Source organism: Mustela erminea, chromosome 15, assembly GCF_009829155.1.
Source record: "Mustela erminea isolate mMusErm1 chromosome 15, mMusErm1.Pri, whole genome shotgun sequence".
Taxonomy (NCBI): domain Eukaryota; kingdom Metazoa; phylum Chordata; class Mammalia; order Carnivora; family Mustelidae; genus Mustela; species Mustela erminea.
In genome coordinates this window covers 57,247,300-57,271,506 of record NC_045628.1, presented here as the reverse complement: position 1 = coordinate 57,271,506, position 24,207 = coordinate 57,247,300, and the positions used below count along the sequence as shown (strand labels likewise).

General features: G+C 41.4%; 1 protein-coding gene across 3 annotated transcripts in view; it reads left to right on the top strand.

Annotated features, from left to right (window-relative positions):
* Nucleotides 1–24,207, top strand: part of LCP1 (lymphocyte cytosolic protein 1) — an 84,815-nt gene that overhangs the window by 47,566 nt on the left and 13,042 nt on the right. For all 3 annotated transcript variants that reach the window (XR_004279391.1, XM_032315431.1, XM_032315429.1), the window contains exons 2-13: nucleotides 3,506–3,592; nucleotides 4,167–4,330; nucleotides 4,500–4,629; nucleotides 6,323–6,455; nucleotides 9,136–9,217; nucleotides 12,323–12,488; nucleotides 13,792–13,934; nucleotides 16,602–16,697; nucleotides 18,437–18,632; nucleotides 21,350–21,428; nucleotides 21,997–22,111; nucleotides 23,007–23,140. Coding sequence is in view for 2 of the 3 variants with exons in the window: in XM_032315429.1 (XP_032171320.1) it covers nucleotides 3,506–3,592; nucleotides 4,167–4,330; nucleotides 4,500–4,629; nucleotides 6,323–6,455; nucleotides 9,136–9,217; nucleotides 12,323–12,488; nucleotides 13,792–13,934; nucleotides 16,602–16,697; nucleotides 18,437–18,632; nucleotides 21,350–21,428; nucleotides 21,997–22,111; nucleotides 23,007–23,140 (1,525 nt within the window). In the remaining variant the exon portion in view is untranslated. The remainder of the gene's footprint in view (nucleotides 1–3,505; nucleotides 3,593–4,166; nucleotides 4,331–4,499; nucleotides 4,630–6,322; nucleotides 6,456–9,135; nucleotides 9,218–12,322; nucleotides 12,489–13,791; nucleotides 13,935–16,601; nucleotides 16,698–18,436; nucleotides 18,633–21,349; nucleotides 21,429–21,996; nucleotides 22,112–23,006; nucleotides 23,141–24,207) is intronic.

The window sequence follows — 24,207 nt, the reverse complement described above, 5'->3', positions numbered from 1 at the left end:
CCAGCCGGCTTAGGGCTTTAGACCAGATTTTGTCAAAGATCTTGCTAAAATAGGATGGAGGAGAGCCTTCTCTTCATGACTGTAGGGAATATTTGTAAAGGCATAAGGGAGAACCTGGCCAAATTAGTCACAAGGATTTAGTAAAGGGTAAAAAGTTAACGTGCTAATTTCTTAACCCAGAAGCCTTGTTTTCCTAACATGTGAAAGCATGATCTTCTTCAGCTAGAAGGTTCTCTGTTATAGTTTTTTAAAATCTCCCAGGAAATATACATATTAGACAGATAAGGAATAATTGCTGGGTGAACAAATGAGTGGACGAAATGAATGTGTCTAACATAAATGTGAAGGCATTGAATCTGAACAGATAGCACAAGTGAAGAGAAAACGCGTGAGAATTGGAATCCTGGCTACCCACCTCCCTGGCTGTGTGATCTGAGATACGTGTCCTAACTTAGCTGAGTGTGTTTTCTGTTCTACAAAATGGGAATACGTACATTTATGCCATCAGATTTCATTGAGGGACATTGTAATAAACACAAAGCTGTGATTATTGCATCCCACAGGTGTCCTCTCCTTGAGGCCTGGGTGAAGGGATTGCCATCAGAGCTCAGTTCTGTGGCCCTAAAAAAACTGGTTTGTTTGGCCTATATTGATAGAGTAAATTCTGTAACTAATGACATTTTCCTTTTTGCATTAGCTTCTGGAGAACTTGGAGCTAGATTTTCAGCTTCCTTCTAGCAAAATGTGTAGTTTTAACTCTGAATTTGGAGGAGTAAAGCTCCTCTCTGTCATTATCTTATTTTTGCCCATACTTATTTCTTTTTAACAATTGAACTGATTTTGGGGTGCCTGGGTGGCTGTCAGTTAAGCATTTGCCTTCAGCTCGGGTCATGATCCCAGGGTCCTGGAATGGAGCCTGGCATCGGGGGCTCCCTGCTCAGTGGGGAGCCCCTTTCTCCCTCTCCCTCTACCCCTTCCTCCTGCTTATGCTCTCTCTCTCTCAAATAAAATATCTTTTGCAAAGTTATATCAAAAAGCAAAAAATTTCATATGATTTTATTCATTTAATTCTTATGGATGTAATTTTGTAACCTGACTCAAATTGTTTTGGGGACAGGGCTTGGTGGGAGGGGGGTAGGTGGAGGATGGATGGGAGGAGAGGTTGAAAAAAGAAAAAAGGAGAAGGGAGACAGAGAAAAACAGACAAAAAAAGGAAAGGGAGTGAAGATGGCAAGAAGTCAGCTAGCTTTGTCTGTCCCCGAGGATCCCCATGCTGTGTAACTGATGTTTGTTTGTACCCTTAAGTTCTACACAGTTTTACCTTCAGAAAATCCAGGGAAACTTTTTATTTTTTTATATTTATTTTTAAAAATATTTTTATTCTTTATTTATTTATTTTTTAAAAGACTTTATTTATTTGTTTGACAAAGAGAGATCATAAGTAGGCAGAGAGGCAGACAAAGAGGGAGAGAGGAGGAAGCAGGCTCCCTGCTGAGCAGAGAGCCCGATGCGAGGCTCTATCCTAGGACCCTGAGATCATGACCTGAGCTGAAGGCAGAGGCTTAACCCACTGAGCCACCCAGGTGCCCCCCAGGGAAACTTTTTAGATACATAAGGTAAATAATAAAATTTTCATGGATAATAAAACATATTTGTAGAGGAGTTGAAATAGCAATAGTATCTAATTCTCTGACTTTCAAATCCTGCTCCCTTGGGTTCCCACAGGTGCATACGGTGACAAGAAGAGGGCTAGTGGCAGCAAGGGGACATTTGGGATTTTTCAACCAAAGCCTCTTAGAGTTGTTCTTTTTCACTTGTTCACTTTTATCTATATGTAAAGCTTCTGTTAAAAAAGGATTTGGGGGGAAATAAAAGTTTGAAGCCTCTGATAAAGGTACATGACATAAAATAGTTTGTGGATAATAGATGTGGATTTGCAAAATTGAGCACAAGGCATTCTTGGCCTCTAGGTATAAGTGTTAAAACTGTTGTTTTCTGTGGTTGCTGGGTTGCCACTGAGAACAAACACAGCACTAGAGAATGCTATGACTATACAGAAAAGGAAATTCGTTTAAAACAATATCCCGCAACAAACGTAAGATGGTTTTAAAAATCAGTAACTTCACTAAAATGCTCAAATTTTAATTCCATGTAAAAAATACCCCGTCATCCACACTACCACCCCACTCACTCATCCTCTCCCCACCAGGAAATCCTGTAAACTTTAGCGGAACCCCCGATTTGAAGTATCTGGTGGGAATTAGCCAGGGGCATGGGGAATATAATCCATGCTCTGTTTCATTCTTTTTCTACCCACTAGGGGGCAGCAATAAAGCGCAGGAAAAGCAGAATAACTCCAGCCCTAGCATTAACTTTTCTCAGCAAGACTAGCCTTTCTGAAAAAAGAACACCTAAAAAGTCCCTCAGATTCCCATATATGAGTTATTAGAGGGTCAGGTTCCCTTCCTCCTTCTCTAAATATTTAGAGAACTTGGAAAACTCTCTCCGAAGTTATAAAAGTTATCTGTTGGCTTGGCCCAACATAATTATTTTCGACATGAACATGACGCCACCTCTAAAAAAGACATTTATGTAAAAGTTAAGTGTTACAGTTGTGTATTACCATGTAACACACTATTCCAAGACTTGGTGACTTAAAGCAGCAATGATTTATTCTGTTGATTGAGCACTGCTAGATGATTTTTCTGCTCCATGTCATTTGACTGGGACTGTGGACATCCAGGGTCTCAAATCAGGTGGAACATCTAAAATGAGCCACTCCAGGGATGCCTGAGTGGCTCAGTTGGTTAAGCATCTGCCTTCGACTCAGGTCATGATCCCAGAGTCCTGGGGTCGAGTCCCATATCGGGCTCCTTGCTCAGTGGGAAGCCTGTTTCTTCCTCTGCCTCTGCCTGCCACTCCCCTACTTGTGCTCACTCGCTCGCTCTCTCCCTCTCTCTTACAAATAAATAAAATCTTCAAAAGATAAAATAAAATAAACTGACCTACTCTGGGGCATGGCACTTGATTGCTGGCTGTCAGCTGGGAGCCCAGCAGGGACCAAATCACCCAGCCATTGGCTTCTTCATGTAACTTGCACATCTCATAACTTGGCACTTAGTTTCCAAGAGGGAACATCCTAAGAATGGACATTCCAAAAGGAAGGAACCAGAAGTTTCCAGTCCCAGACATGGCTTCTGCTGCCTTCTCAGTGGTCAAAGCAGATACAGGATCAGCCCAGATTCAAGGGGAGAGAAATCAGCTTCAGCTCCTGATGTGAGGAGCAGTCTATATACACAGGTAGAGGAGAAAGTGGTGAGAGGCAATTGGAGACCACCACATGGAGGGTTGAAAATACCCTGTTACCTATTGGAAAGATAGTTATAAATCATGAGGGAAGCAGAGGGATATTTCTTCATTTAATAAGTGGAGATTGCTGCTTAATGTGGTACTTTAAGAACTAAGATGCACAGAAGTCATTCCTTATGTTCTTTTTCTTCTCCAGATCTGTTCCCTCAAGCAATAAAAATGGCCAGAGGATCAGTGTCCGACGAAGAAATGATGGAGCTCAGAGAGGCTTTTGCCAAAGTTGGTAAGTAGACCAGGCAGCTCACATCCCGTAATTCTCCTCTTTACTGAGTGGCTTCAGGAGAGAGTCGATGAAATGGTAACATAAGCAAAATGGTACACGTGGAAAGAATACAGTGGTATTGGCCAGAGGAGCTGGGGGAACTTCATTTTGAAAGGTCTACTTTAAGAAAATTACTTTCTCTATCAAAACATGGAATGGACCCCTTGACACCTACAGCTCTTCTCCTGTTTTTATCTTGTCTGCTTTCTTTGGTTTCCTCTGTTTTTCTACTATTCCATAGTTTTTCTTTGTATCTCTAAGCTTGTAATTTATTTTCCCATCTGTTCCTACGAAAGTCTCTTTGGATTCTGCTTCCAGAATCTCTGTTGTGACATGGTGACCCATGGAAGTTGAAAGTAACATGAATGCCCCTCTCTCATAGAAACTCGTGAGACTTAGCTCTTGCCTGGGGTCGGGCTGGGGCCGCTGAATGACTGCCTCTGCAGCACACGCCCCTCCCATCTCACCTTTCCCTCACCTCTTCATCCTGGTCCCCGAATTGCCCTGAAACTTCAGGTGGTCGCTTGCCTTGCAGACACCGACGGCAACGGGTACATCAGCTGCAATGAGCTGAATGACTTGTTCAAGGCTGCTTGCTTGCCTCTGCCTGGGTACAGAGTGAGAGAAATCACAGAAAACCTGATGGCTACAGGTGACCTAGACCAGGATGGGAGGATCAGCTTTGATGAGTTCATCAAGGTAAGTACGATGCAGAATACCAGGAGATGCATTTGACACTTGGGACTTCCACTGGAAAAAATATCCAGAAATACATTCCCACCCTCCTTGCTTCAATGTTCCGTGTTCTTTGCTTTATGGCTTTCTTGACCACAGATTGGGTTTCTAAAGGTACATTACATTTTGGCAGGTTTTTCATGGCCTAAAAAGCACAGAGGTTGCCAAGACCTTTAGAAAGGCGATCAACAAGAAGGAAGGGATCTGTGCAATCGGTGGCACGTCGGAGCAGTCTAGTGTCGGCACCCAGCACTCCTATTCAGGTAGGTCGCCCCCGTGGGTGCGGAAGTCGGGTGGGTGCTGGCATGAGGGAAGACTGGTGGGGTAGTAGGAAGACTGGTGGGGTAGTAGGAAGTGGAAAGGATTTGTGCCTTCCAGGGTTACAGAGTCTGAACCTGGTTTTCACACCTAAGGGGTACAAAGAAGCCAACGCAAGTTTATTGACTACCGCCTGTTGTCCTGTGGTTGGTGGGTCGGTTCCAGGGACATAATGGAGGAAGAGCGATCCTAACTCTAGGCAGAGTCCAATACCAAATAATCTCAATAAAATAAAAAAAAAATACATGAAGGCTGTCAGAATTCCTTTGTCAATGTCAGGCATAATATGAATGGCTTAGGCTTCTATGTCCTCCAAACCTTGTCATTCTTCTCAGTGCCTGCTGACTGGTCCCCCAAAAATTGTGTTTTCACTGATCTGGAAGGAAGTTGTATATTTCTGCTGAAGGCTGCCATCCAACAGCCTTAATGGAAACTCAAAGTTCAAATGGGATGGTCATCCAACAAATCCCAAATTGAGTTCTTCAAAACATTAGCTGGTCTTAACGAAATGTTCATGGTTAAGGATGGTCTGTAATTGCGGAGACCGCGTTTAACCTTTGACTTTCGAAGACAGAAATTATATGAATATACATGTTGAATCTTCAAGACAGTGATGCACTGTGGAGTGCTTCCCAAACTTTTGTGACTCAGGATTCTTCTAGCGATGCTGTTGTTTTCAGTGACACACAATTTGGGAGACACGGTGCTGGGCTGTAAGGCATAACTTGAGGTTTTAGTTAAACTTCCAAAATCAACTTCTGGCAGCTTTACTGATAGGAAAGAAAGTGTATAGGACAAAAGATTGTATTTCATAGCAATTTCACTGTCTTATATAAAGAAACTCAGAAATGTTATAGGAATTATCTGTGATTATCCCTCATTTAAATTGGCTGGGCTGGGGGCACCTGGGTGGCTCAGTGGGTTAAAGCCTCTGCCTTCGGCTCAGGTCATGATTCCAGGGTCCTGGGATCGAGCCCCACATCGGGCTCTCTGCTCAGCAGAAGCCTGCTTCCCCCTCTTTCTCTCTGCCTGCCTCTCTGCCTCCTTGTGATCTCTATCTGTCAAATAAATAAATAAAATCTTAAAAAATAAATAAATAAATTGGCTGGGCTATCAGCAGCCTGAGTTTTGTCCTATAAGCATGAGATCACATTCATATGTAAATTGTATCTACAGGGGTGCCTGTGTCGCTTAAGCCTCTGCTCAGGTCATGATTTCAGGGTCGCCCCCCCACCCCTGCATTCTGCTCTCTGCTCAGCAGGGAGCCTGCTTTCCCCCTCTCTGCCTACTTGTGATCTCTCTCCTGTGTCAAATAAATAAATAAATTCTTTTTTAAAAATTGTATCTGCATAGAAATAAAATATATCTTTATTACTTATATATATAGTTTCATATGATAGTTATGTATGATATATATAATTTCTCCATCTGCCTGCCATATACTTCATGACTTGGAGTGAACAGAGATTCTGTGCCTATTCCCCAAGTCATCTGAGATTTTCTAATGTCAAAAAATAGAAGATGATAGGATAAGGGACCAGGTAATAGCTCAATGTCTTTCCATGTGTGCAGTTGTGTTTATGTGTTTAGGTCAGATTTTCACTTTGCAGATAAATCATTTTTATCATTTACTTGCAGAGGAAGAGAAGTACGCCTTCGTCAACTGGATCAACAAAGCCCTGGAGAATGACCCCGACTGTCGGCACGTTATTCCGATGGATCCGAACACAAATGATCTCTTCAGTGCCGTTGGGGATGGCATTGTCCTTTGGTAAATAACGCTTCCTTCTTGGTTTTCCAAAGGGGTTCCTGGAATTTTCAGGAATACCAATGATTCATTGGGTTTATTCTAGACCAGCTTCCTTTGGTACTCAGGGGGACCCAAAATGCTTTCCGGACTTTTACTTGGCAGTTCCTTGGAAAGCAAACTAATTTCAAAAGCAACGTATAATGAGAAACTTAAAACTGTTATTACTTGGTTGGAGGAGAGGGATGGGCAGCATAGAGACAAATATGTACAGATAACGATGCAATAATACAAGGCCCAAAGCAATTATTTTTGAAATTATATGCCACTTGGCTTGATCTGAACATGACCTACCCCAGAAAATAGATAGATTGACAATAGCAGCATGACCACTGAAGAAACCCAATGCAAGTCCTTAAGCAAAAGGACTTTTGAGGGGGTTCATAAAAGCATGCAATGCAAATGCTGGGACCCCTGGCAAAGAGGCATGTTTTCAGTCTGTGGAAGACCTCAACACACAGATAGTCATGGCGGTGTCTTTGAAATGCTTCTGTAGCTCTGGCTTTAGCAGCTTCTGATACCGCTGTCACACATGTGGTTAGTGAAAAGGCTTGAAATGCCCAGTCTCCGATGGGCGCAGGAATTGAAGGGAAGGATGGATGGACAAGACTTAGAACCCCATCTTCCCTGCTCTGAGTAGAACAGCTCTGCTTTTGGTATTTTACTTATTAGAGTGCACACAGATATTTCATTTTAAAAACTTTCAACTGCCAAAAAGGAAAAAAAAAAGACATAAAAGAATATAGCCTCAGGATCAAGTTCTAATTCCTTAGGTTGGCATCCAATGCACTCCATCATCTTTCCTCAATACCCTTCTAGTTTTATCTCCAGGGACCACCCATGACTCAGGTACCCAGCCCAGGCTACTGAGTGAATTGCTCTGTGAACAATGAAGACATCTACAACCATACTTACTCTCTCCCATCCCCATCCTGCTCATAACTGCAACTATGGCTTTGCCTTTTATTTTTTATTTTTTTTAGAAGATTTTATTTATTTATTTGACAGACAGAGATCACAAGTAGACAGAGAGGCAGGCAGGGCGGGGGGGGTGATGGGGGGGGAGCAGGCTCCCTGCTGAGCAGAGAGCCCAATGCGGGGCTCGATCCCAGGACCCTGGGATCACGACCTGAGCCGAAGGCAGAGGCTTAACCCACTGAGCCACCGAGGCGCCCCTGCCTTTTATTTTTAAGAATACCCTTCTGCATCTTCTTCTCCTATAGAAATCCTTTGACTCTAATAGTTTCTGGTCTATTCCAGTCCCCCAGGGGTCTTTCCCATCACTGGATTCTCAAAGCACGTATTCGTAGTACTCTGGAAGCCATTATAATGCTCTTCTGTTGGATCCTCATGTAACTTTTCATGTCCATATATTTTGTCTCTTTCATTGCACCATCAGCTTTTCAAGAGCAAGGTTACCTTCTGCTTGCTAAAGTCACCCCTCCCTCCTGCCATCTCCCATGGCTTCTATTTCACCAACAGTTTCAGATTTTTTAAATAATGCCTTAAGAGTTTGTTTTGCCTGAATTGCAATAAAGTGTATTTTATTTAAATATATGTATATACACACACACACTACAAAGTTACAGAAATGCATCTTTAAAGAACACCAAAGAAAAGGCAGTTGCTTAAAAAATTGTGAGGAAAAAGTGTTAATGCTGATTTCTCATTAAAAACAAGTAGCCAGGGTGCTTGGGTGGTTCTGTCGGATAACCGACTGCCTTCTGTTCAGGTCACGATCCTGGGGTCACAGGATCGAGCCCCACACTGGGCTCCCTGCTCAGCGGGGAGTCTGCTTTTCCCTGGAACCCTCCTTCCTCTCATGTCTCTTTCTGTCTTTCAAATAAATAAATAAAAATCTTTAAACAAAAAACAAATAACCACAGTCAAGTTTACTATTCTTTGAATTTGTTGTGGGTTCTTTGGATTTGCTTTTTCAACTTCCTTTCTTTAAATAAGATGGAGGTGACCTAAGGAAATTTATTTTTGATGTCCCAAGAGGTTACACCAATGCTAAATGAGTGAAAGTAGTTTTTTATAAATAAAAATTGCTTACTTTAGACATTTGATCAATGTATTAGACACTTACGTGGGTGATACTTCCCAAGCACTGATACAACAGTGACTACAGCAGGATATAAAATATTTTGTCATCCACTTGGTTAACAGTATAGAGTTCCACCAGGTGTCAGAGAGAAATTTAGACATTATATCAGCTCAGAAGTGTACAGGTAGTCATTTATATTAGTATATATATATAGTCATTTATATACAATTTTCACAGCTGAGAAAGTAAAGTATTTATGGAGGATTTGCCTTGGTTTTCTACCCAGAATTTCCTAATATGCTAAGGACACCAGGATGATTTTGCAGCCTCTTACATGCATGAATGAAGTTGGGTCTTTATTTCCTGCCTCAACATATTAGTGTGATTTCAGTAACATTGACATTTCTCATAGAGAGTTTGAATCTCATCAAAATTGTATAACTGATGTTTTATCTAAACACTGGACCACACAGATTATATTGCTGCCTTATTCGGTGATAGTATTGCTAGAATTTAAATTCAGTGTCACTGGACTCTGTTATTCCAAGGCCAGCTTTCTTTAATTTAATTGTTTCTTTCTTTTTTTTTTTTCCCCAGTAAAATGATCAACCTGTCAGTGCCAGACACAATTGATGAAAGGACAATCAACAAAAAGAAACTCACCCCCTTCACCATTCAGGTATGCCTTCTCTCTGTTACTAAGCTGTAAGAGTGTGCTTGGAATGAATGAGCCCCGGAAAGGAGGAGCCAGTCTTCCCCAGGTGCTCAGACATTAATCCCAAACTCGGCTCTGCAGCTGGTGATTCGTCATGACTCGAGGGAGACAGTTGTATCTTTTATTAATAGAACAGGGGACCTGGGCTGGGGAATGTTGGTGGGATGTTAGTAGTTGGGGGGGCATTCTTTGTTTTGGCCACTTATGAATAAAATTCATGTTGGCTAAAGTTTTAATTCCACTTTCCCTTGCAATTTATCTTCGAGCTGATGCCAAATCCACAGCGTGTTAGCTGAAAAGATAAGCCTTTCTAAGAAGTGAGGGGGCGACAAACAGGAAGACCTCTAGGAGCCCACGGTGGTACTGGCCACAGCCACCAGTGTGATAAATATAACTTGGTTTTATGCCTTCAATTTGTTGATTAACTGGAACAGTAACCAGTAGTAAGTAAGCTGTATTTCTGTGTAATGTTCCAGTGTTTCAACACTATTGTAATTCCCTTGCTCAGAAAGCATGTCTCACTCCTTAAATCATGAACAATATATTGTGCTGTTTGGTTGTAAGCAGTACTGTGTACTTTTAAAATGGAAGTGGTAACCAAAGTGAGAACAATGATTAAACCTATATGAATGCACTTCATGTTAAATTTCATCTTGATGTCATGTTTTAGTATTGGCCATAAATAGGAAGGAGATTTTTCATTCATCATTTGAGCTCTACACTAGGGCAAAACCCACTTTTCTTTTCTTTTCTATTTTTTTTTTGAAGATTTTATTTATTTATTTGGCAGAGAGATCACAGGCAGAGAGGCAGGCAGAGAAAGAGGGGGAAGCAGGCTCCTTGCTGAGCAGAGAACCCTATGAGGGGCTCGATCCCAGGACCCTAAGATCATGACCTGAGCTGAAGGCAGAGGCTTAACCCACTGAGCCACTCAGCCACCCCAACGCCACTTTTCTTTTATTTATCTATCTATCTATCTATTTATTTATTTATATTTTAAAAATTTCTTTTCAGTGTTCCAGAATTCATTGTTTATGCACCACACCCAGTGCTCCATGCAATACATGCCCTCCATAATACCCACTACCAGGCTCCCCCAACCTCCCACCCTCTGGCCCTCCAAAATGCTCAGATTGTTTTTCAGAGTCCATAGTCTCTCATGGTTCATCTCCCCTTCCAATTTCCCCCAACTTCCTTCTTCTCTCCATCTCCCCATGTCCTCTGTGTTATCTCTTATGCTCCACAAGTAAGCGAAACCATATGACTCTCTCTGCTTGACTTATTTCACTCAGCATAATCTCTTCCAGTCCTGTCCGTGTTGATACAAAAGTTGGGTATTCATCCTTTCTGATGGAGGTATAATACTCCATAGTGTATATGGACAACATCTTCCTTATCCTTTTGTCCATTGAAGGACATCTTGGTTCTTTCCACAGTTTGGTGACTGTGGCCATTGCTGCTATGAACACTGGGGTACAGATGGCCCTTCTTTTCACTACATCTGTATCTTTGGGGTAAATAGGGTAGCTCTATTTTTAATTTCTTGGGGAATCTCCACACTGTTTTCTAAAGAGGCTGTACCAACTTGCATTCCCACCAACAGTGGAAGAGGGTTCCCCTTTCTCCACATCCTCTCCAACACATGTTGTTTACTGTCTTGTTAATTTTGGCCATTCTAACTGGTGTAAGGTGATATCTCAATGTGGTTTTGATTTGAATCTCCCTGATGGCTAGTGATGATGAGCATTTTTCATGTGTCTGTTAGCTATTTATATGTCTTCTTTGGTGAAGTGTCTGTTCATGTCTTCTGCCCATTTTTTGACATGATTATCTGTTTTGTGTGTGTTGAGTTTGAGGAGTTCTTTATAGATCTCAGATATCAGCCCTTTGTCTGTTTTGTCATTTATGAATATCTTCTCCCATTCCATGAGTTGCCTCTTTGTTTTGTTGACTGTTTCCTTTGCTGTGCAGAAGATTTTGACCTTGATGAAGTCCCCAAAATTCATTTTCACTTTTGTTTCCTTTGCCTTTGGAGACATATCTTGAAAGAAGTTGCTGTGGCCGATGTCAAAGAGGTTGCTGCCTATATTCTCCTCTATGATTCTGATGGATTCCTGCCTCACGTTGAAGTCTTTTATCCATTTCAAGTTTATCTTTGTATATGGTGCAAGAGAATGGCCAAGTTTCATTCTTCTACACATAGCTGTCCAATTTTCCCAGCACCACTTATTAAAGAGACTGTCCTTTTTCCAGCCAAGACTACTTTTCTGATAGTCCCTTTCCAATTCACTAGTGGCCTGGTTTTATTTTTAATTTGTCATAAAAACAACTTCTATACATCACTGCCTCTAATATCGTCTCCTATCTGGACCCAAGAACAGTGTACAGATTCCAGACTAAAAATGTCATTGATTCTATTCCAACTGTGTATGAGTTATATACACATTATATACACTGTTGTTAGTTATAAGAACATGTAGTCTATATGTGTGTGTGCCTGTTTGTGTGTGTGTATGAATAGGTGCGTTTATACTTCAGGTCCTTAGATATCATGGATACTCAATAAATTGTCTCAGTAAAAAGTACTCTTATCTTTTCTAGGAATTTGATTTGTGTCTTTTTCATTCTCTTAATACCCAATCTGAAAGTCAAAAAGTTGTTTTGTTATTCTTTTTTTGTGACCGTGATTTGCATTGACAGTTGCACTGTTAATGATAGCCAATGACAAGACAGTGACTATCCTCAAAGGTGCCCCTTTATGTCTGGCAGATGGGGACATTGAGGGCATAGGCTCCATCACAGGGAAAAATGGAAAACTGTAACCCTCATTAGTTTCATCTGGGCCACGATGGGCTTTCGACTCAGGGTGCCGGTTTGATCGAAGAGGCATATGCCCAGATTTTTTCTTTCAGCTGTTATTTACTGCTTTTTCTCAGTGCCAAAATTTAGTGAAGACCATGCTTCTAGACCTATGAACTTTCCAGAAGCAAGGCATTGTTGTCATCCAGGAATCCTTAATTTGACATCTGCAAAGTCAAAATCAACATTTGTATACTTTTTCTCCCGCAGGAGAATTTGAACCTGGCTCTGAATTCCGCCTCAGCCATTGGATGCCATGTGGTTAACATCGGGGCTGAGGACTTAAAGGAGGGGAAGCCTTACCTGGTCCTGGGACTTTTGTGGCAAGTCATCAAGATTGGATTGTTTGCTGACATCGAACTCAGTAGAAATGAAGGTATGTACAAAGCCGCAGATGTTAAGAGTAGCCTGGCCTTTTATTAATGCATGGACTGGGGGCTGTAGGGGGAAGATGTCAGGAAACGTTGAGCTCAGAATCTTCAACTTTTGAGAACTACAGTTGCATCGCATCCCTTGCATTAATGTAACAGTTTATATCCACACTGACCAGACTTTTAAAAAATGACAGAGCAAAAGCTTTTTAAGACCACAGACTAATGCTTGTTTAGAACCTAGAGCTCAGTCTAGCTGTCTAGGCTCTATCCATAAGAGCTTTTCTGGGTTTACTTGACCTCTAGATACTTTGTAACAAATAGACTCATTCTAACTCTTTGATGAAGCAGTTCACAGTGCTAGCTCCTGGTTAGGAGAGAGTTGATCTATTTCCTACTGAGACTATGGAAGATTATATGCAGGGTTTTAGAGTTCACAACTAATTATTGTAGCTGCCAATCTTATTCTGTCTGCTCTCTGCATCTCATCTGCATTTGAACAATTGCAGCCAGTTGTTTAGACAAAAGGAGTAGTTGATGATAAGAATCATATAAAAAACAGAGTTACCTTTTAGCTTTCCAGGACAGAGCCCACCAATAGGCAATTTGTAGCCAAATTCTGATCTTTAGTTATACATACTTTTTAATTTCTATCTCTAAATCACAATAACAGGTGAAGAACCCTGGGTTGCCATTTTTAAACCGATATATATTAAACATAATATAGAGGAGAAGAAGCAAATAGGAAACTTAGAACCCACGAGAAAGAAAATTGATTTACAAATTATAGCCTCGACTCAATTTAAACCTTCCAGCTGAGCAAAATGTATTTATTTAGCTGGGGAAAATAGAGGAAAGAGTTGATTATACTTTTTGAGATGCTATAATTATGCAAGTAAGCATCTGAAATATAAAACACCTATGGGAACAGACAAGAAGACAATTGTCATTATTACAAAATTGATCTCTTAAAAGCAGAACTGTTGTCATATGGTGAAAGGTGGTCTGACAGACCCGGCAGAACTTTCTGACCCTGACAGTCTTGGTTATTTCTGTGGCTCTGCCGAGGTCTTCTTGGGCATAGCACTGAGATATACTGGTGACTTGTCTTCCCCACCTGAAAATTGAGGATAATAGATAAGGGAATGATAATAAAGTGTTTGTTCCATGGGAAGGGCTGTAAGTACCCTCACCTCAGAGAAATAACATCTGCTATGTCAGCTTTCCAGCGGAGCTCAATTGAAGTTCTAACTAATCCCTTCAAACATCCCCTGTATTTATTTTTCTTCGGCTTTTGTCCTTCTTCAGCCCTGATTGCTCTTTTGAGAGAAGGGGAGAGTCTGGAGGACTTGATGAAGCTGTCCCCCGAGGAGCTCCTGCTGAGGTGGGCTAATTACCACCTGGAGAACGCAGGCTGCGGCAAAATCAGCAACTTCAGCACCGACATCAAGGTAGGAGGAGTGTGCTCGGAGCAGGACCAACTGCCGAGGAGATGGGGAACTGGGGCATTCCTGGAGAAAGCACGAAGACTCAGCTCCATCACTTCAGCAGCCCTAGAGTTCGTTAGAGGGTGGCTGGGGCTGTGGGAGCAGCTCGGGCCTCCCAGGACTCCCCGTGCAGCTCCGCCTGTGGGCCCCGTGGTGACCTGACCTCAGCACCAAAGGGACGTGGCCCTCCCGGGGCTCACAGCTTTGGCAAGTAGAGGGAGGAAGGGTGAGAGTCAGACTGCTTCTCAAGGAAGAGAGGATGCGTAGGACAGGGATGTCCCAATTTTATAAAAAATCAGGGAGCGTCTGCTGGGAGCATCAGATGGGAATCCTTAAAAAAAAAAAAAAAAATTAAATGAGGATTCCTCTTCTAATGACCCTAAGAATATCAAACATGGTGTCTGGTGCTTACCAGGACCTGTTCTACCTACTTTCCACATGTATGGGCTCATTTAATGCTCACACAAAACCGCTGAGATAAAGATGATTGTTTCCTCATTTTGCAGATAAGGAAACTGAGGTAGAAGAGAACTTCAGTAATTTGTTCAGGTTCGCACAGCTGGGGAGCCGGGTCAGGATTCAAGCCCCACGTCAGCCGCCAAGGTCCCCTGTACTTGGGCACCGTACATAGTGCTTCTGTGAAACAGCCAGTGAATTTCTTGCAAGGTTTTCCTCTGTAGAAAGCAGAGTTGTCTTTAAAAGTTAATGACTCTGGAAACTCTCTGCAGTGAGAATGTCCCCCAGGGCAAGCAGAAGGGCAGGGAGTCCTACAGCGGAGACCCAAGGTGTGGAAAGGCTGAGGGAAGCTTGCCCTGTGGTTTTCCAGTTGTTGGAATTCCCATGTCAGGGTGAAAGACAGCTGTTGGCACTAAGGACAGATGGGCCAAGACAGAAGGAGCTTAAGGAACGGTATGAGATGCTGGGAGGCAGCAGGAAAAAAACATTTCAGGCTCCACTTTCTTGAAAGTTAAAGAAATCTCCAAAGAGAAAGAGTCCACGAAAGGTCACATGACTCATCAAGAGTCTCCCACGCTTCTGTTTCTTTGACAGCTTTCCCTTACTGTGGACTCAGGGGCCGCTGGGCATGGTGCTAGTTAGACAGAAGCTTCCAGATGGAACGTCCCCCATTCCTTAGCACCTAAGCTAATAAGGCCAAATGCATTTTTCTAACTACGCCACTTTCACTGGTTATTGAGGGCGTAGCACCACCAACCAAACAGGGATTAACAGGAGTCAGACAGCAGCGTTACCTTCCTCGGTGTCCAGCCCTTAAGCTCTGCACCTGTTTCAGCCAAAATTTTCAAGCTTTTCAGCCAAAATTAGGCTGCTTCATCTGAGCCATACATTTGCGTGATTTCTCATCCCTCTAAAGCTGTCTTTCTTAGAATAATAACCATGGGCACTGACAAGCTGAGCCGAGACTGGGGTGGTAGCTGTCACTGGGGGCAGGTGCACGTGCCCAAGGTCAGCACTGTGATGTGTGTCTGAGCATCTGGCAGCTTTGGGAGGCGCCCTGAAATCAACCAAGTCAGCAAACTTGGAGAGAACACTCACCCTACAGCGAGTGAGAAGGGTCTATTAGGGTCAGAGAAAATGAGAGGAGACTTAGCAAAGCTAACCAGATGTAACACGTGGCAAGCAGATTTGATTTGTGCCCAACACCTGCACAGAACTTTCACTGATTTCAAAATAGCTACGGCGAAAAGTAAGAGAAGGGGAGGGTGGAAGGGAGGGATAAAAATCAGTTTCCCCAGGTGCAACATCAGTGGCAGGCTTTCTCTTGTTCTAATGTCTCTAATGTCGTAAGTGGGGAGCCTACCTCTGCTGTCCCCAGGCCCCACCCAGTTTTTAAAACAAAAAGAACAACAGCTGATTTTTCAGTCTTTAAGAGAAATTAAGATGATTTTAAATTATTTAAATAAATTACCTGATGATCTGTATTGAATGAGCATGAACTTATAATTCTAAGTCTAGGATTCTGCGAAATCTTTTCTTCAATAACCATATTTGTAAATCTAGGAAAATGTGAGAATTCAATAACTGTATCCAATCTGCTGTCATCAAATTTAACCATTTTTTTCCAACTTCTTGATAGACATTGAATGTGCTTGTCATCTTAATATCTCCTATTACATAAAGATCGCTTGTTACTGCTTCAACCTTCTGTCTTTGAAATCCTTATTTTTCTTTTGCTGATTGTCCATATAAATGTGTTTTTAAACTCTGCTTTAAACTTCTGCTTCCTTTTTCTGTCACTTTTTTTTTAATTAAACCTTAGCTGACTGACTTCTACAGCAATATAAAGGTATATATATTTTCCTATATATAATTTAATACCTACAAATAAATTATTTTTCTCCCCTAAGAACAACAGAATAGCATTTGCTTCTTCGGGTTGCTTTTTGTGTATGTCCTATATTTGTTATGTTCCATTGAAAAAGAAAGATGATACGTAAACAGAGAAATAGAAAATTCAAATTAGTGAATGCTTCCAGCTTTGTTAATTAAGTTGCATTCTTGAATGACAGTCAAATAAGAAATATAATATGTTTGCTTTTGGGAAATTATAGTTGTGCTAAGTGTGTGATTAGCTGTGCTATTCTGAAATTGTAATTTCTTAATTTCTCATAGGACTCAAAAGCTTATTACCACCTGCTTGAGCAGGTGGCTCCAAAAGGAGATGAAGAAGGTATCCCTGCCGTTGTTATTGACATGTCAGGACTAAGGGTAAGGCCATGTCCCAAGTTGTGTTTAGAGAATGTGATGTTGTCCTTGCGTTGGTGGTTCCGTGGCCCTGAATGACCCTGACTCTGGGATTTCCAGGAGTGCCTGTGTCTGCTTAAAGCCCTGTTAAAACTGTTAACAACTGTTCATGGTTTGGGATTATAACTGTGGGAAAGTACATCTGAAAATAGTCAGGAAAGAAAGAAACTAATACTGTTCAAGTGCCACACACCATGGTAGGCATGTCTGTATGTCTCATCATTTAAGAGACACAGGACACCAAGAGGTATTATTGTGTTTATTTTTAGGTGCCTGAATATTATTTCTGGAAATCAGTGGGATATTTTTACAAATAAATTCTCATTTTATCAATGAAAAAGCTGAGTCTCAGATGGATTACTTAGTATGATAGATTATTGGAAGCTATTTGATCCAAGGCTGGATCCTTCTCCTCTGGTAATGACAAGGAGACAACACCCCCTCCAGTGCCAGGCACTACACTAGGCATTTTGCATACATGGCCTCTAACTGTCGCAAATATCACTAAGCTAAGTGTTAAATACCAGCTCGATAGTTGAGAAGGCTGAAGGTCAGAGAGGGTAGTAGTCATCTCATGACCACAGAGTCATGGTATAGAAAGGATTTAAACCCAGGGTGGCTCCAACATTCACCCAGCCACAATCTACATCACCACATCATTGTGGGGGGCGGATAACAGGAGGAAAACCCTAGGTAGGATTGTGTGAGTTCTTAGATGTGTCTGGTTTGAGAGTTCTTAAAGACCGCACAGCATGGGTCAGAATGTTCACACTGATTTTGCCACCACTCATACTCACCTCGAGAGTATTATCCAGTCTTAAGCCTCGTTTAGAGTTAAATCCAATGTTAATATTTAAGTCAACTCATTCTCAAATGACAAGCTCATGAAGTATGTAATGTGCAGCGGTATCTAGGGAAGCATTATGTTAATAAACAATGAAAAGTTCCGTTTCCTGAAACTTGGTAGGGTCATAGACTCCTAAACGTTTTAAGAATGGTGGACCACCTTTCAACAAAACTTTATGTTCAGATAAGAGTCTACTTACAGATGACTGGAGATTCCCTAGAACTATTTGAACAGACTGTTAACATGTCAAGCCCCTGGTCTGAAGTCTGCAAAAGCCAAATTGCTGCTACAGATTCATCGCTGACCATGTGTAGCTCGACTAAGTGATCACATTCATTGTGTTTGAGTCACACGCACAACAGCTCCACGTGTGGGAAAGGTGGCTCTATGAATCGAAAGTTCGTACTGAGTGGTGGGAATGTCTCTGATGAACTGATAATAGGAGTGTTATTTATGACAATAAAGGGACACTTTTGATAGATGAAATCACACAGAATCTGTAAGCAAATAATAAAAGGGAAGTTTCATCGTTGAAAATAATTAAGATCTGCTTAAATGAGAAACTTCTATATAGAATCTGCTGAATCTCTTTAAGAACAGGACAACCAAGCCTTCATCTGACCTGGTTCTGTATAGAGAGAGACAAGAGACTCAATGTCTCAATTTCTGAGATACCTTTTACTTGCTGATTTCAGTTCAGGCAAAGAGAAGTAATCCTATGCCATGATTAAGTGTCGATCTGAGGTTAAACACCAAGTGCGCCCATAAGATTCCCATTTCTTGTTCATATTCTCCTACCTCCTTTCTGCATGGACAGCCTTGACCCAACCTTGAACTGGCCTTTTCCCTTTTGCAGGAGAAGGATGACATCCAGAGGGCAGAATGCATGCTGCAGCAGGCAGAGAGGCTGGGCTGCCGGCAGTTTGTCACAGCCACAGATGTAGTCCGAGGGAACCCCAAGTTGAACTTGGCTTTCATTGCCAACCTCTTTAACAGATACCCTGCCCTGCACAAACCTGAGAACCAGGACATCGACTGGGGGGCTCTTGAAGGTAACTGGAAACCTGTTGCTTAGAAGTTTGGGAAAGCATTCACCATTCCAATTCAAGGGCGGTTTGAAATTACCTGCTAAGCAAATATAAGCCACACGTTGGGGGAAGATGTGCAAACAGGTCATCAATTCTCTGATATATAACCAAGAGAATAAATAGATTAATCAAGTCAATTACAGCCAAGCAGGAATAATCAAAATCCATTATATCGCATCCATTATGCATAAGCTTCATCCATTATCAGAATTAAAAGTTTTAGGGAAGACAATGCATTTAATTATAGGGTAAAAATAAATCCTGAGTTCCAAAAACCCAATTTATGTACTTAATGGACGAAGTGTTAATTCCTCATGCAAGAGACGGCAGCCACTTGTCACCCAAAAATATTTAACTTAATACTAAGAGGTGCTTAGTGAGGTTTTTGTTCTGTTTCTTTGATTTGGATGTGGGAGGTGGGGTGGGGCGGAGTTCAGTTTTGAGGCAGGATCCCTGACTGCTGTGTTTTGGGGGTTACAGCCCTAACATCAGATTAAAAGGGTGTAGCTATCGTCGGGTTCTTCTTTTTTCCTTCATGAATGAGTTTTAATGTTGACACCAAAAAAAAAAAAAAAATCAAGACAAAATTAATACAAAATGAATATCACTAAAGAAAGGAAATCTGGATTTAAAGTTTTGATTGATCTCTTTTTTTCCTGCAATAATTTACCTGAGCTGGAAGTATAAAAATCAATCCGTATTCCAACAGTGCTGCATTTGTATCATTTGATAAATTGTGGTCAGGGGTCCAGGCATTTTGTTGACTACCAAGTATATACATCAAGCCCTCTAATCACCCACTTCCAGCTGCCTCTAGAGCATCCCCATTTGGTTGCTTTGCTATCGCTGGAAATTCAGCATCTACAAACACAATTGATCATTTCTCCTCCCTGCGGTGCCTTTCTGCCCTCCCTGCTTCCCACCCATGTCCTTTAGAAACTCTCCATTTTCATTAATCATACCACTTTGTTTTTCTTCAGTCACCAAAACCCTGAGTCCCACTTTGATATTTTCTTCTTCTCCACCCCAGAGTCTACTGATGAGTAAATACTAGTAGTTCTTCCTGCAGAATGACTTGTAGATCTTTATTTTTTTTCCTTACTGCTTTCTGGACTCTTATTAAATCAGACACCAACCATTTCAATAGGTCTTGGGGGCCTGTTCCTCCATTTATCAACCATTTGAGTGTGCCCATGTGTAGGTAGCACACACCATCCCCTCTGTGTGTTTAATTTAAATGCACATTGCCTGTCGGCAATGTTGCACACTGCTTCCAGGCACATCTCACTATCGCCTTCATTGTATCTCTGCCTTGCTCAAGAATTTATTGTCATCATAAAAAAAAGAACCTGTAATGACTGGTGTTGTCTAAAATATCAACCCAAATCTGGTGGTTGGCATTCAGAGAACCCCACTTCTGGTTGTAGCTACCAAAGAGCCTTATCTCCACCTATCACACAGATCCTTGAAAAATGAGTTCCTAATGGTTTTTATACAGACCTTGCCTGTGGCTCCCTTTTCTAATTTTTTAATTTTTATTTATTTATTTATTTATTTTAAATTTTTTTATTTTTATAAACATATATTTTATCCCCAGGGGTACAGGTCTGTGAATTGCCAGGTTTACACACTTCACATCACTCACCAAAGCACATACCCTCCCCAGTGTCCATAACCCCACCCCCCTTCTCCCAACCCCCCTCCCCCCAGCAACCCTCAGTTTGTTTTGTGAGATTAAGAGTCACTTATGGTTTGTCTCCCTCCCAATCCCATCTTGTTTCATTTATTCTTCTCCTACCCACTTAAGCCCCCATGTTGCATCACCACTTCCTCATATCAGGGAGATCATATGATAGTTGTCTTTCTCTGCTTGACTTATTTCGCTAAGCATGATACGCTCTAGTTCCATCCATGTTTTCGCAAATGGCAAGATTTCATTTCTTTTGATGGCTGCATAGTATTCCATTGTGTATATATACCACATCTTCTTGATCCATTCATCTGTTGATGGACATCTAGGTTCTTTCCATAGTTTGGCTATTGTGGACATTGCTGCTATAAACATTCGGGTGCACGTGCCCCTTCGGATCACTACGTCTGTATCTTTAGGGTAAATACCCAGTAGTGCAATTGGTGGCTTCCTTTATGCTCCTTGTGTCTGCTGTCTTCTCTTCCCGCCACTTCCTATTCCCTCACATCCTCTCCTCTTTCCTCCTTCTGGCCCAGGTTTTTCCAGCCCTATATATAAGGTAGGGCTCAAACTCCACTCCCTCCCAAACTGTTCTCTCTCCTATTTCAACTCAAATAGCAAATAAATTTCCCTCATATTTACCTCATACCACCTCATACCCCGGGGCTTGCGTGATCTCGCTTTGATGCCTATATTCTTGTTTTTCCGTAAAGAATATGACGTTTTGGGGGCCAGCTCTGAACTGCTTCCCCACACAGGAGCCTGTGTCCTACTAATAGATGTTATAGAAACATTCACTGAATTGGACTAGAGAAGAAAAAATGAACACAGAATAACAATCTTCATCCAAATCCATTAAGGTTTATTGAATTAAGGGTTTTTTTTTTCATTCTAGGTTCAATTTTTACTATAGCCTCGTTAGTTAAATGTTGATCATAAAAGAGGCATATTTTCTAGGGGTCTGAAAGATAACAGGTCTTCATTAATTTAGGTGAGACGAGAGAAGAACGGACATTTAGGAACTGGATGAACTCCTTGGGCGTTAACCCTCGAGTCAATCACTTGTATAGGTAAGAGTGTGTGGGGACTCACCTTTAACAAGAGACACCAAGACTTTGGAAGATTCCCCAGGATTTCAAGTATCTCTGTGGTGGGCAATTCTCTTCACAAATGTGTGCACCTTGATGAGAAGGGGGTTACTGCCAAACTGAGCTGAGAGACTCGCTTCCACACACCACCCTTGCTCTGTGGTCAGTACACAATCCTAACCCAGCAAAAGGACAGATTTCCTACACCTTGTAACCCTGCGGCCTGCTCCTTAGCAGGCAAAACAAAAAATGTTGAGTTTACGGTGACGTGTCCCCTATGCCATTCATTGGAGCCATATTTCTTTTCCTGGAGGAAGCGAGCTCAGGCCCCCAGGGCACAGATAGTCATCCTGGGAGAGACCTTGCCTAAGTTTCTTCGGTTTCTCCGAGTCAGAGTTTCTTCACCTCTAAAGATGCAGCTACTAATACCAGTTCTGTCGGGTTGTTGCAAACATTCCTTGTGCCAATATAAAAGGAAGGGCCTGCCCCTGGTAGGCCTTTAATCAGTGGTGGCTGTCTGAGAATTCTTTTTGTGTTTGTTTTTGTCCAGTGACTTATCGGATGCCCTGGTCATCTTCCAGCTCTATGAAAAGATTAAAGTCCCTGTTGATTGGAATAGAGTAAACAAACCACCATACCCCAAACTGGGAGGCAACATGAAGAAGGTACACAGTGACTCTCCAGATGTTCCCACAGGCAGGGGAAGTCACAGGCCTCGAGCGCACCCTGTGAATACTTTATTAGGAGGCCAGACCTAGATAAGTAATGTTTATCCAGGGATTAAATTATAGCACAGCAATCAGAAGCCTGAACGGTTTCATTAAAGTGAGTCCATTATTTCAGTTGATTACTTATTTATAATTCCATGTTGGATGTCTTTAAACATTATGATGTAAAAATTCTAATTAAGATAATTAGAGCAAGCCGAGCTACAGGGTCGCTCTTCCACCAGCAGGATGCTTATTCTAATTTCCTTAAGAATTAGAGCTTGGGACTGACAGTTTGACTGGTACCAATAGTTTGTCTAATGTCAACACAGTGGGAACACATTGTTTGGTAAAACAATGATGGGGTCGGTACATGTATTTCTCACCATTCCTTGTCTCCTTGGCTCTCAATGATCCAAGCGTTGCCATAGGAATACTTCCCTGTCCCACACGTCAGCCCATTATGTGCAGGTGGGATGGAGAATCCAGATTTTCCATGACAATCTCCATGCCTTCAGCTGTTTTAGGAATGTCATGGATGGGTCACCGAGCATGGCCCTCTATTTCTGGAGTGTGATATAGCCATGACCGTGTTCATAATAATGAATTCATTTTGGTTTTGCACTTAGAGTACACTATGAATATGTTTTGGTGGAAGTGAGGGGTTCTATTAAAAAAAAAAAAAGGTGGGAAGTTCTTTGACTAGTTTAGAAATGTAGCATTGCAAAATCAGGCAAGACTTGAGAGATGATTCAGTCTGACAATATTTATTTCATTTCGTGTCTTTATTTTTATTATCTTATATTTCTCATCGTAGAGGTGATGACATGTTTTCCTTCTTGCTCATTAACAGCTTGAAAATTGTAACTATGCAGTGGAGCTGGGGAAGAATCAAGCTAAGTTCTCCCTGGTTGGCATTGGGGGACAAGATCTCAACGAAGGAAACCGCACTCTAACATTAGCCTTGATTTGGCAGTTAATGAGAAGGTAACGTAGCCCAGGGAAATGACTTTTTATTGAGTGTATTATTGATGATCTGGAAAGATACTAGCAAATGTTCAGGAATGTGATTTAAACCAGCGGAACAATATTTTAAGCTAAACTTAAAACCAAAGGAGTGTTTTTTAAAATTTTCCTGGGTTTTTTGGTTTTGTTTTATTTTGTTTTGTTTTTTTTCCTTTCAGGTCCTTAAGTTTTCTTTCAGGTATTTTGAAACTTTTCTATTAGATTCCTAAACATTTTAGATGGTTTTGTCCTCTTAATGTATCACTTCTGTTTTCATTGTGTTGTGACTGTTTTTATTCCTGATAATATTTTCTCTGAAATCTACTTTTTTGATGTTAATATAGCCACTGCAGCTTTATCTTGATGAATTCTAACATGACATATCTTTTTCCAACATTCTATTTTTAGATTTGTGTAAGTGACAGTCAATTATCTATTAAAGAATCTTTCCAAATAAGAGGAAAATGTGCTGTATGTGCTATACTTATCCATTTGCCTTTCTGGCGCTTACCTTTCCATGGCATAGATCCAGATGCCCATCTGATGCCATTTGCCTTCTATCTGAAATATTTCTAACAGTGTAGATCTGCTGGGGAGGAAGCATTTCAGCTTCCAGATGTCTGAAAAAGTCATTGTTTCCAATAATAAATCTGCTGTTATTCTTAACTTCATTCCTTGGTATATAACGTCTTTTTTCTCTGGCTTATTTTCAGATTTTCTGTTTATCACTGTTTTTTTTTGTTTTGTTTTGTTTTGTTTTTGTTTTCGTTTTTTTAATATTATTTATTTATTTATTTGACAGAGAGAGAGAGGGAGAGAGAGAGGTATCACAAGCAGACAGAGAAGCAGGCAGAGAGTGGGGGGAGGGGGAGAGCAGGCTCCCTGCTGAGCAGAGAGCCTGATGCGGGGCTTGATCCCAGGACCCTGAGATCATGACCTGAGCTGAAGGCAGAGGCTTAACCCACTGAGACACCCAGGCACCCCTGTTTATCACTCTTTTTAAGCAAGTGAATTATAATGGCCTTTGGTCTTTCTCATGCTTGAGGTTA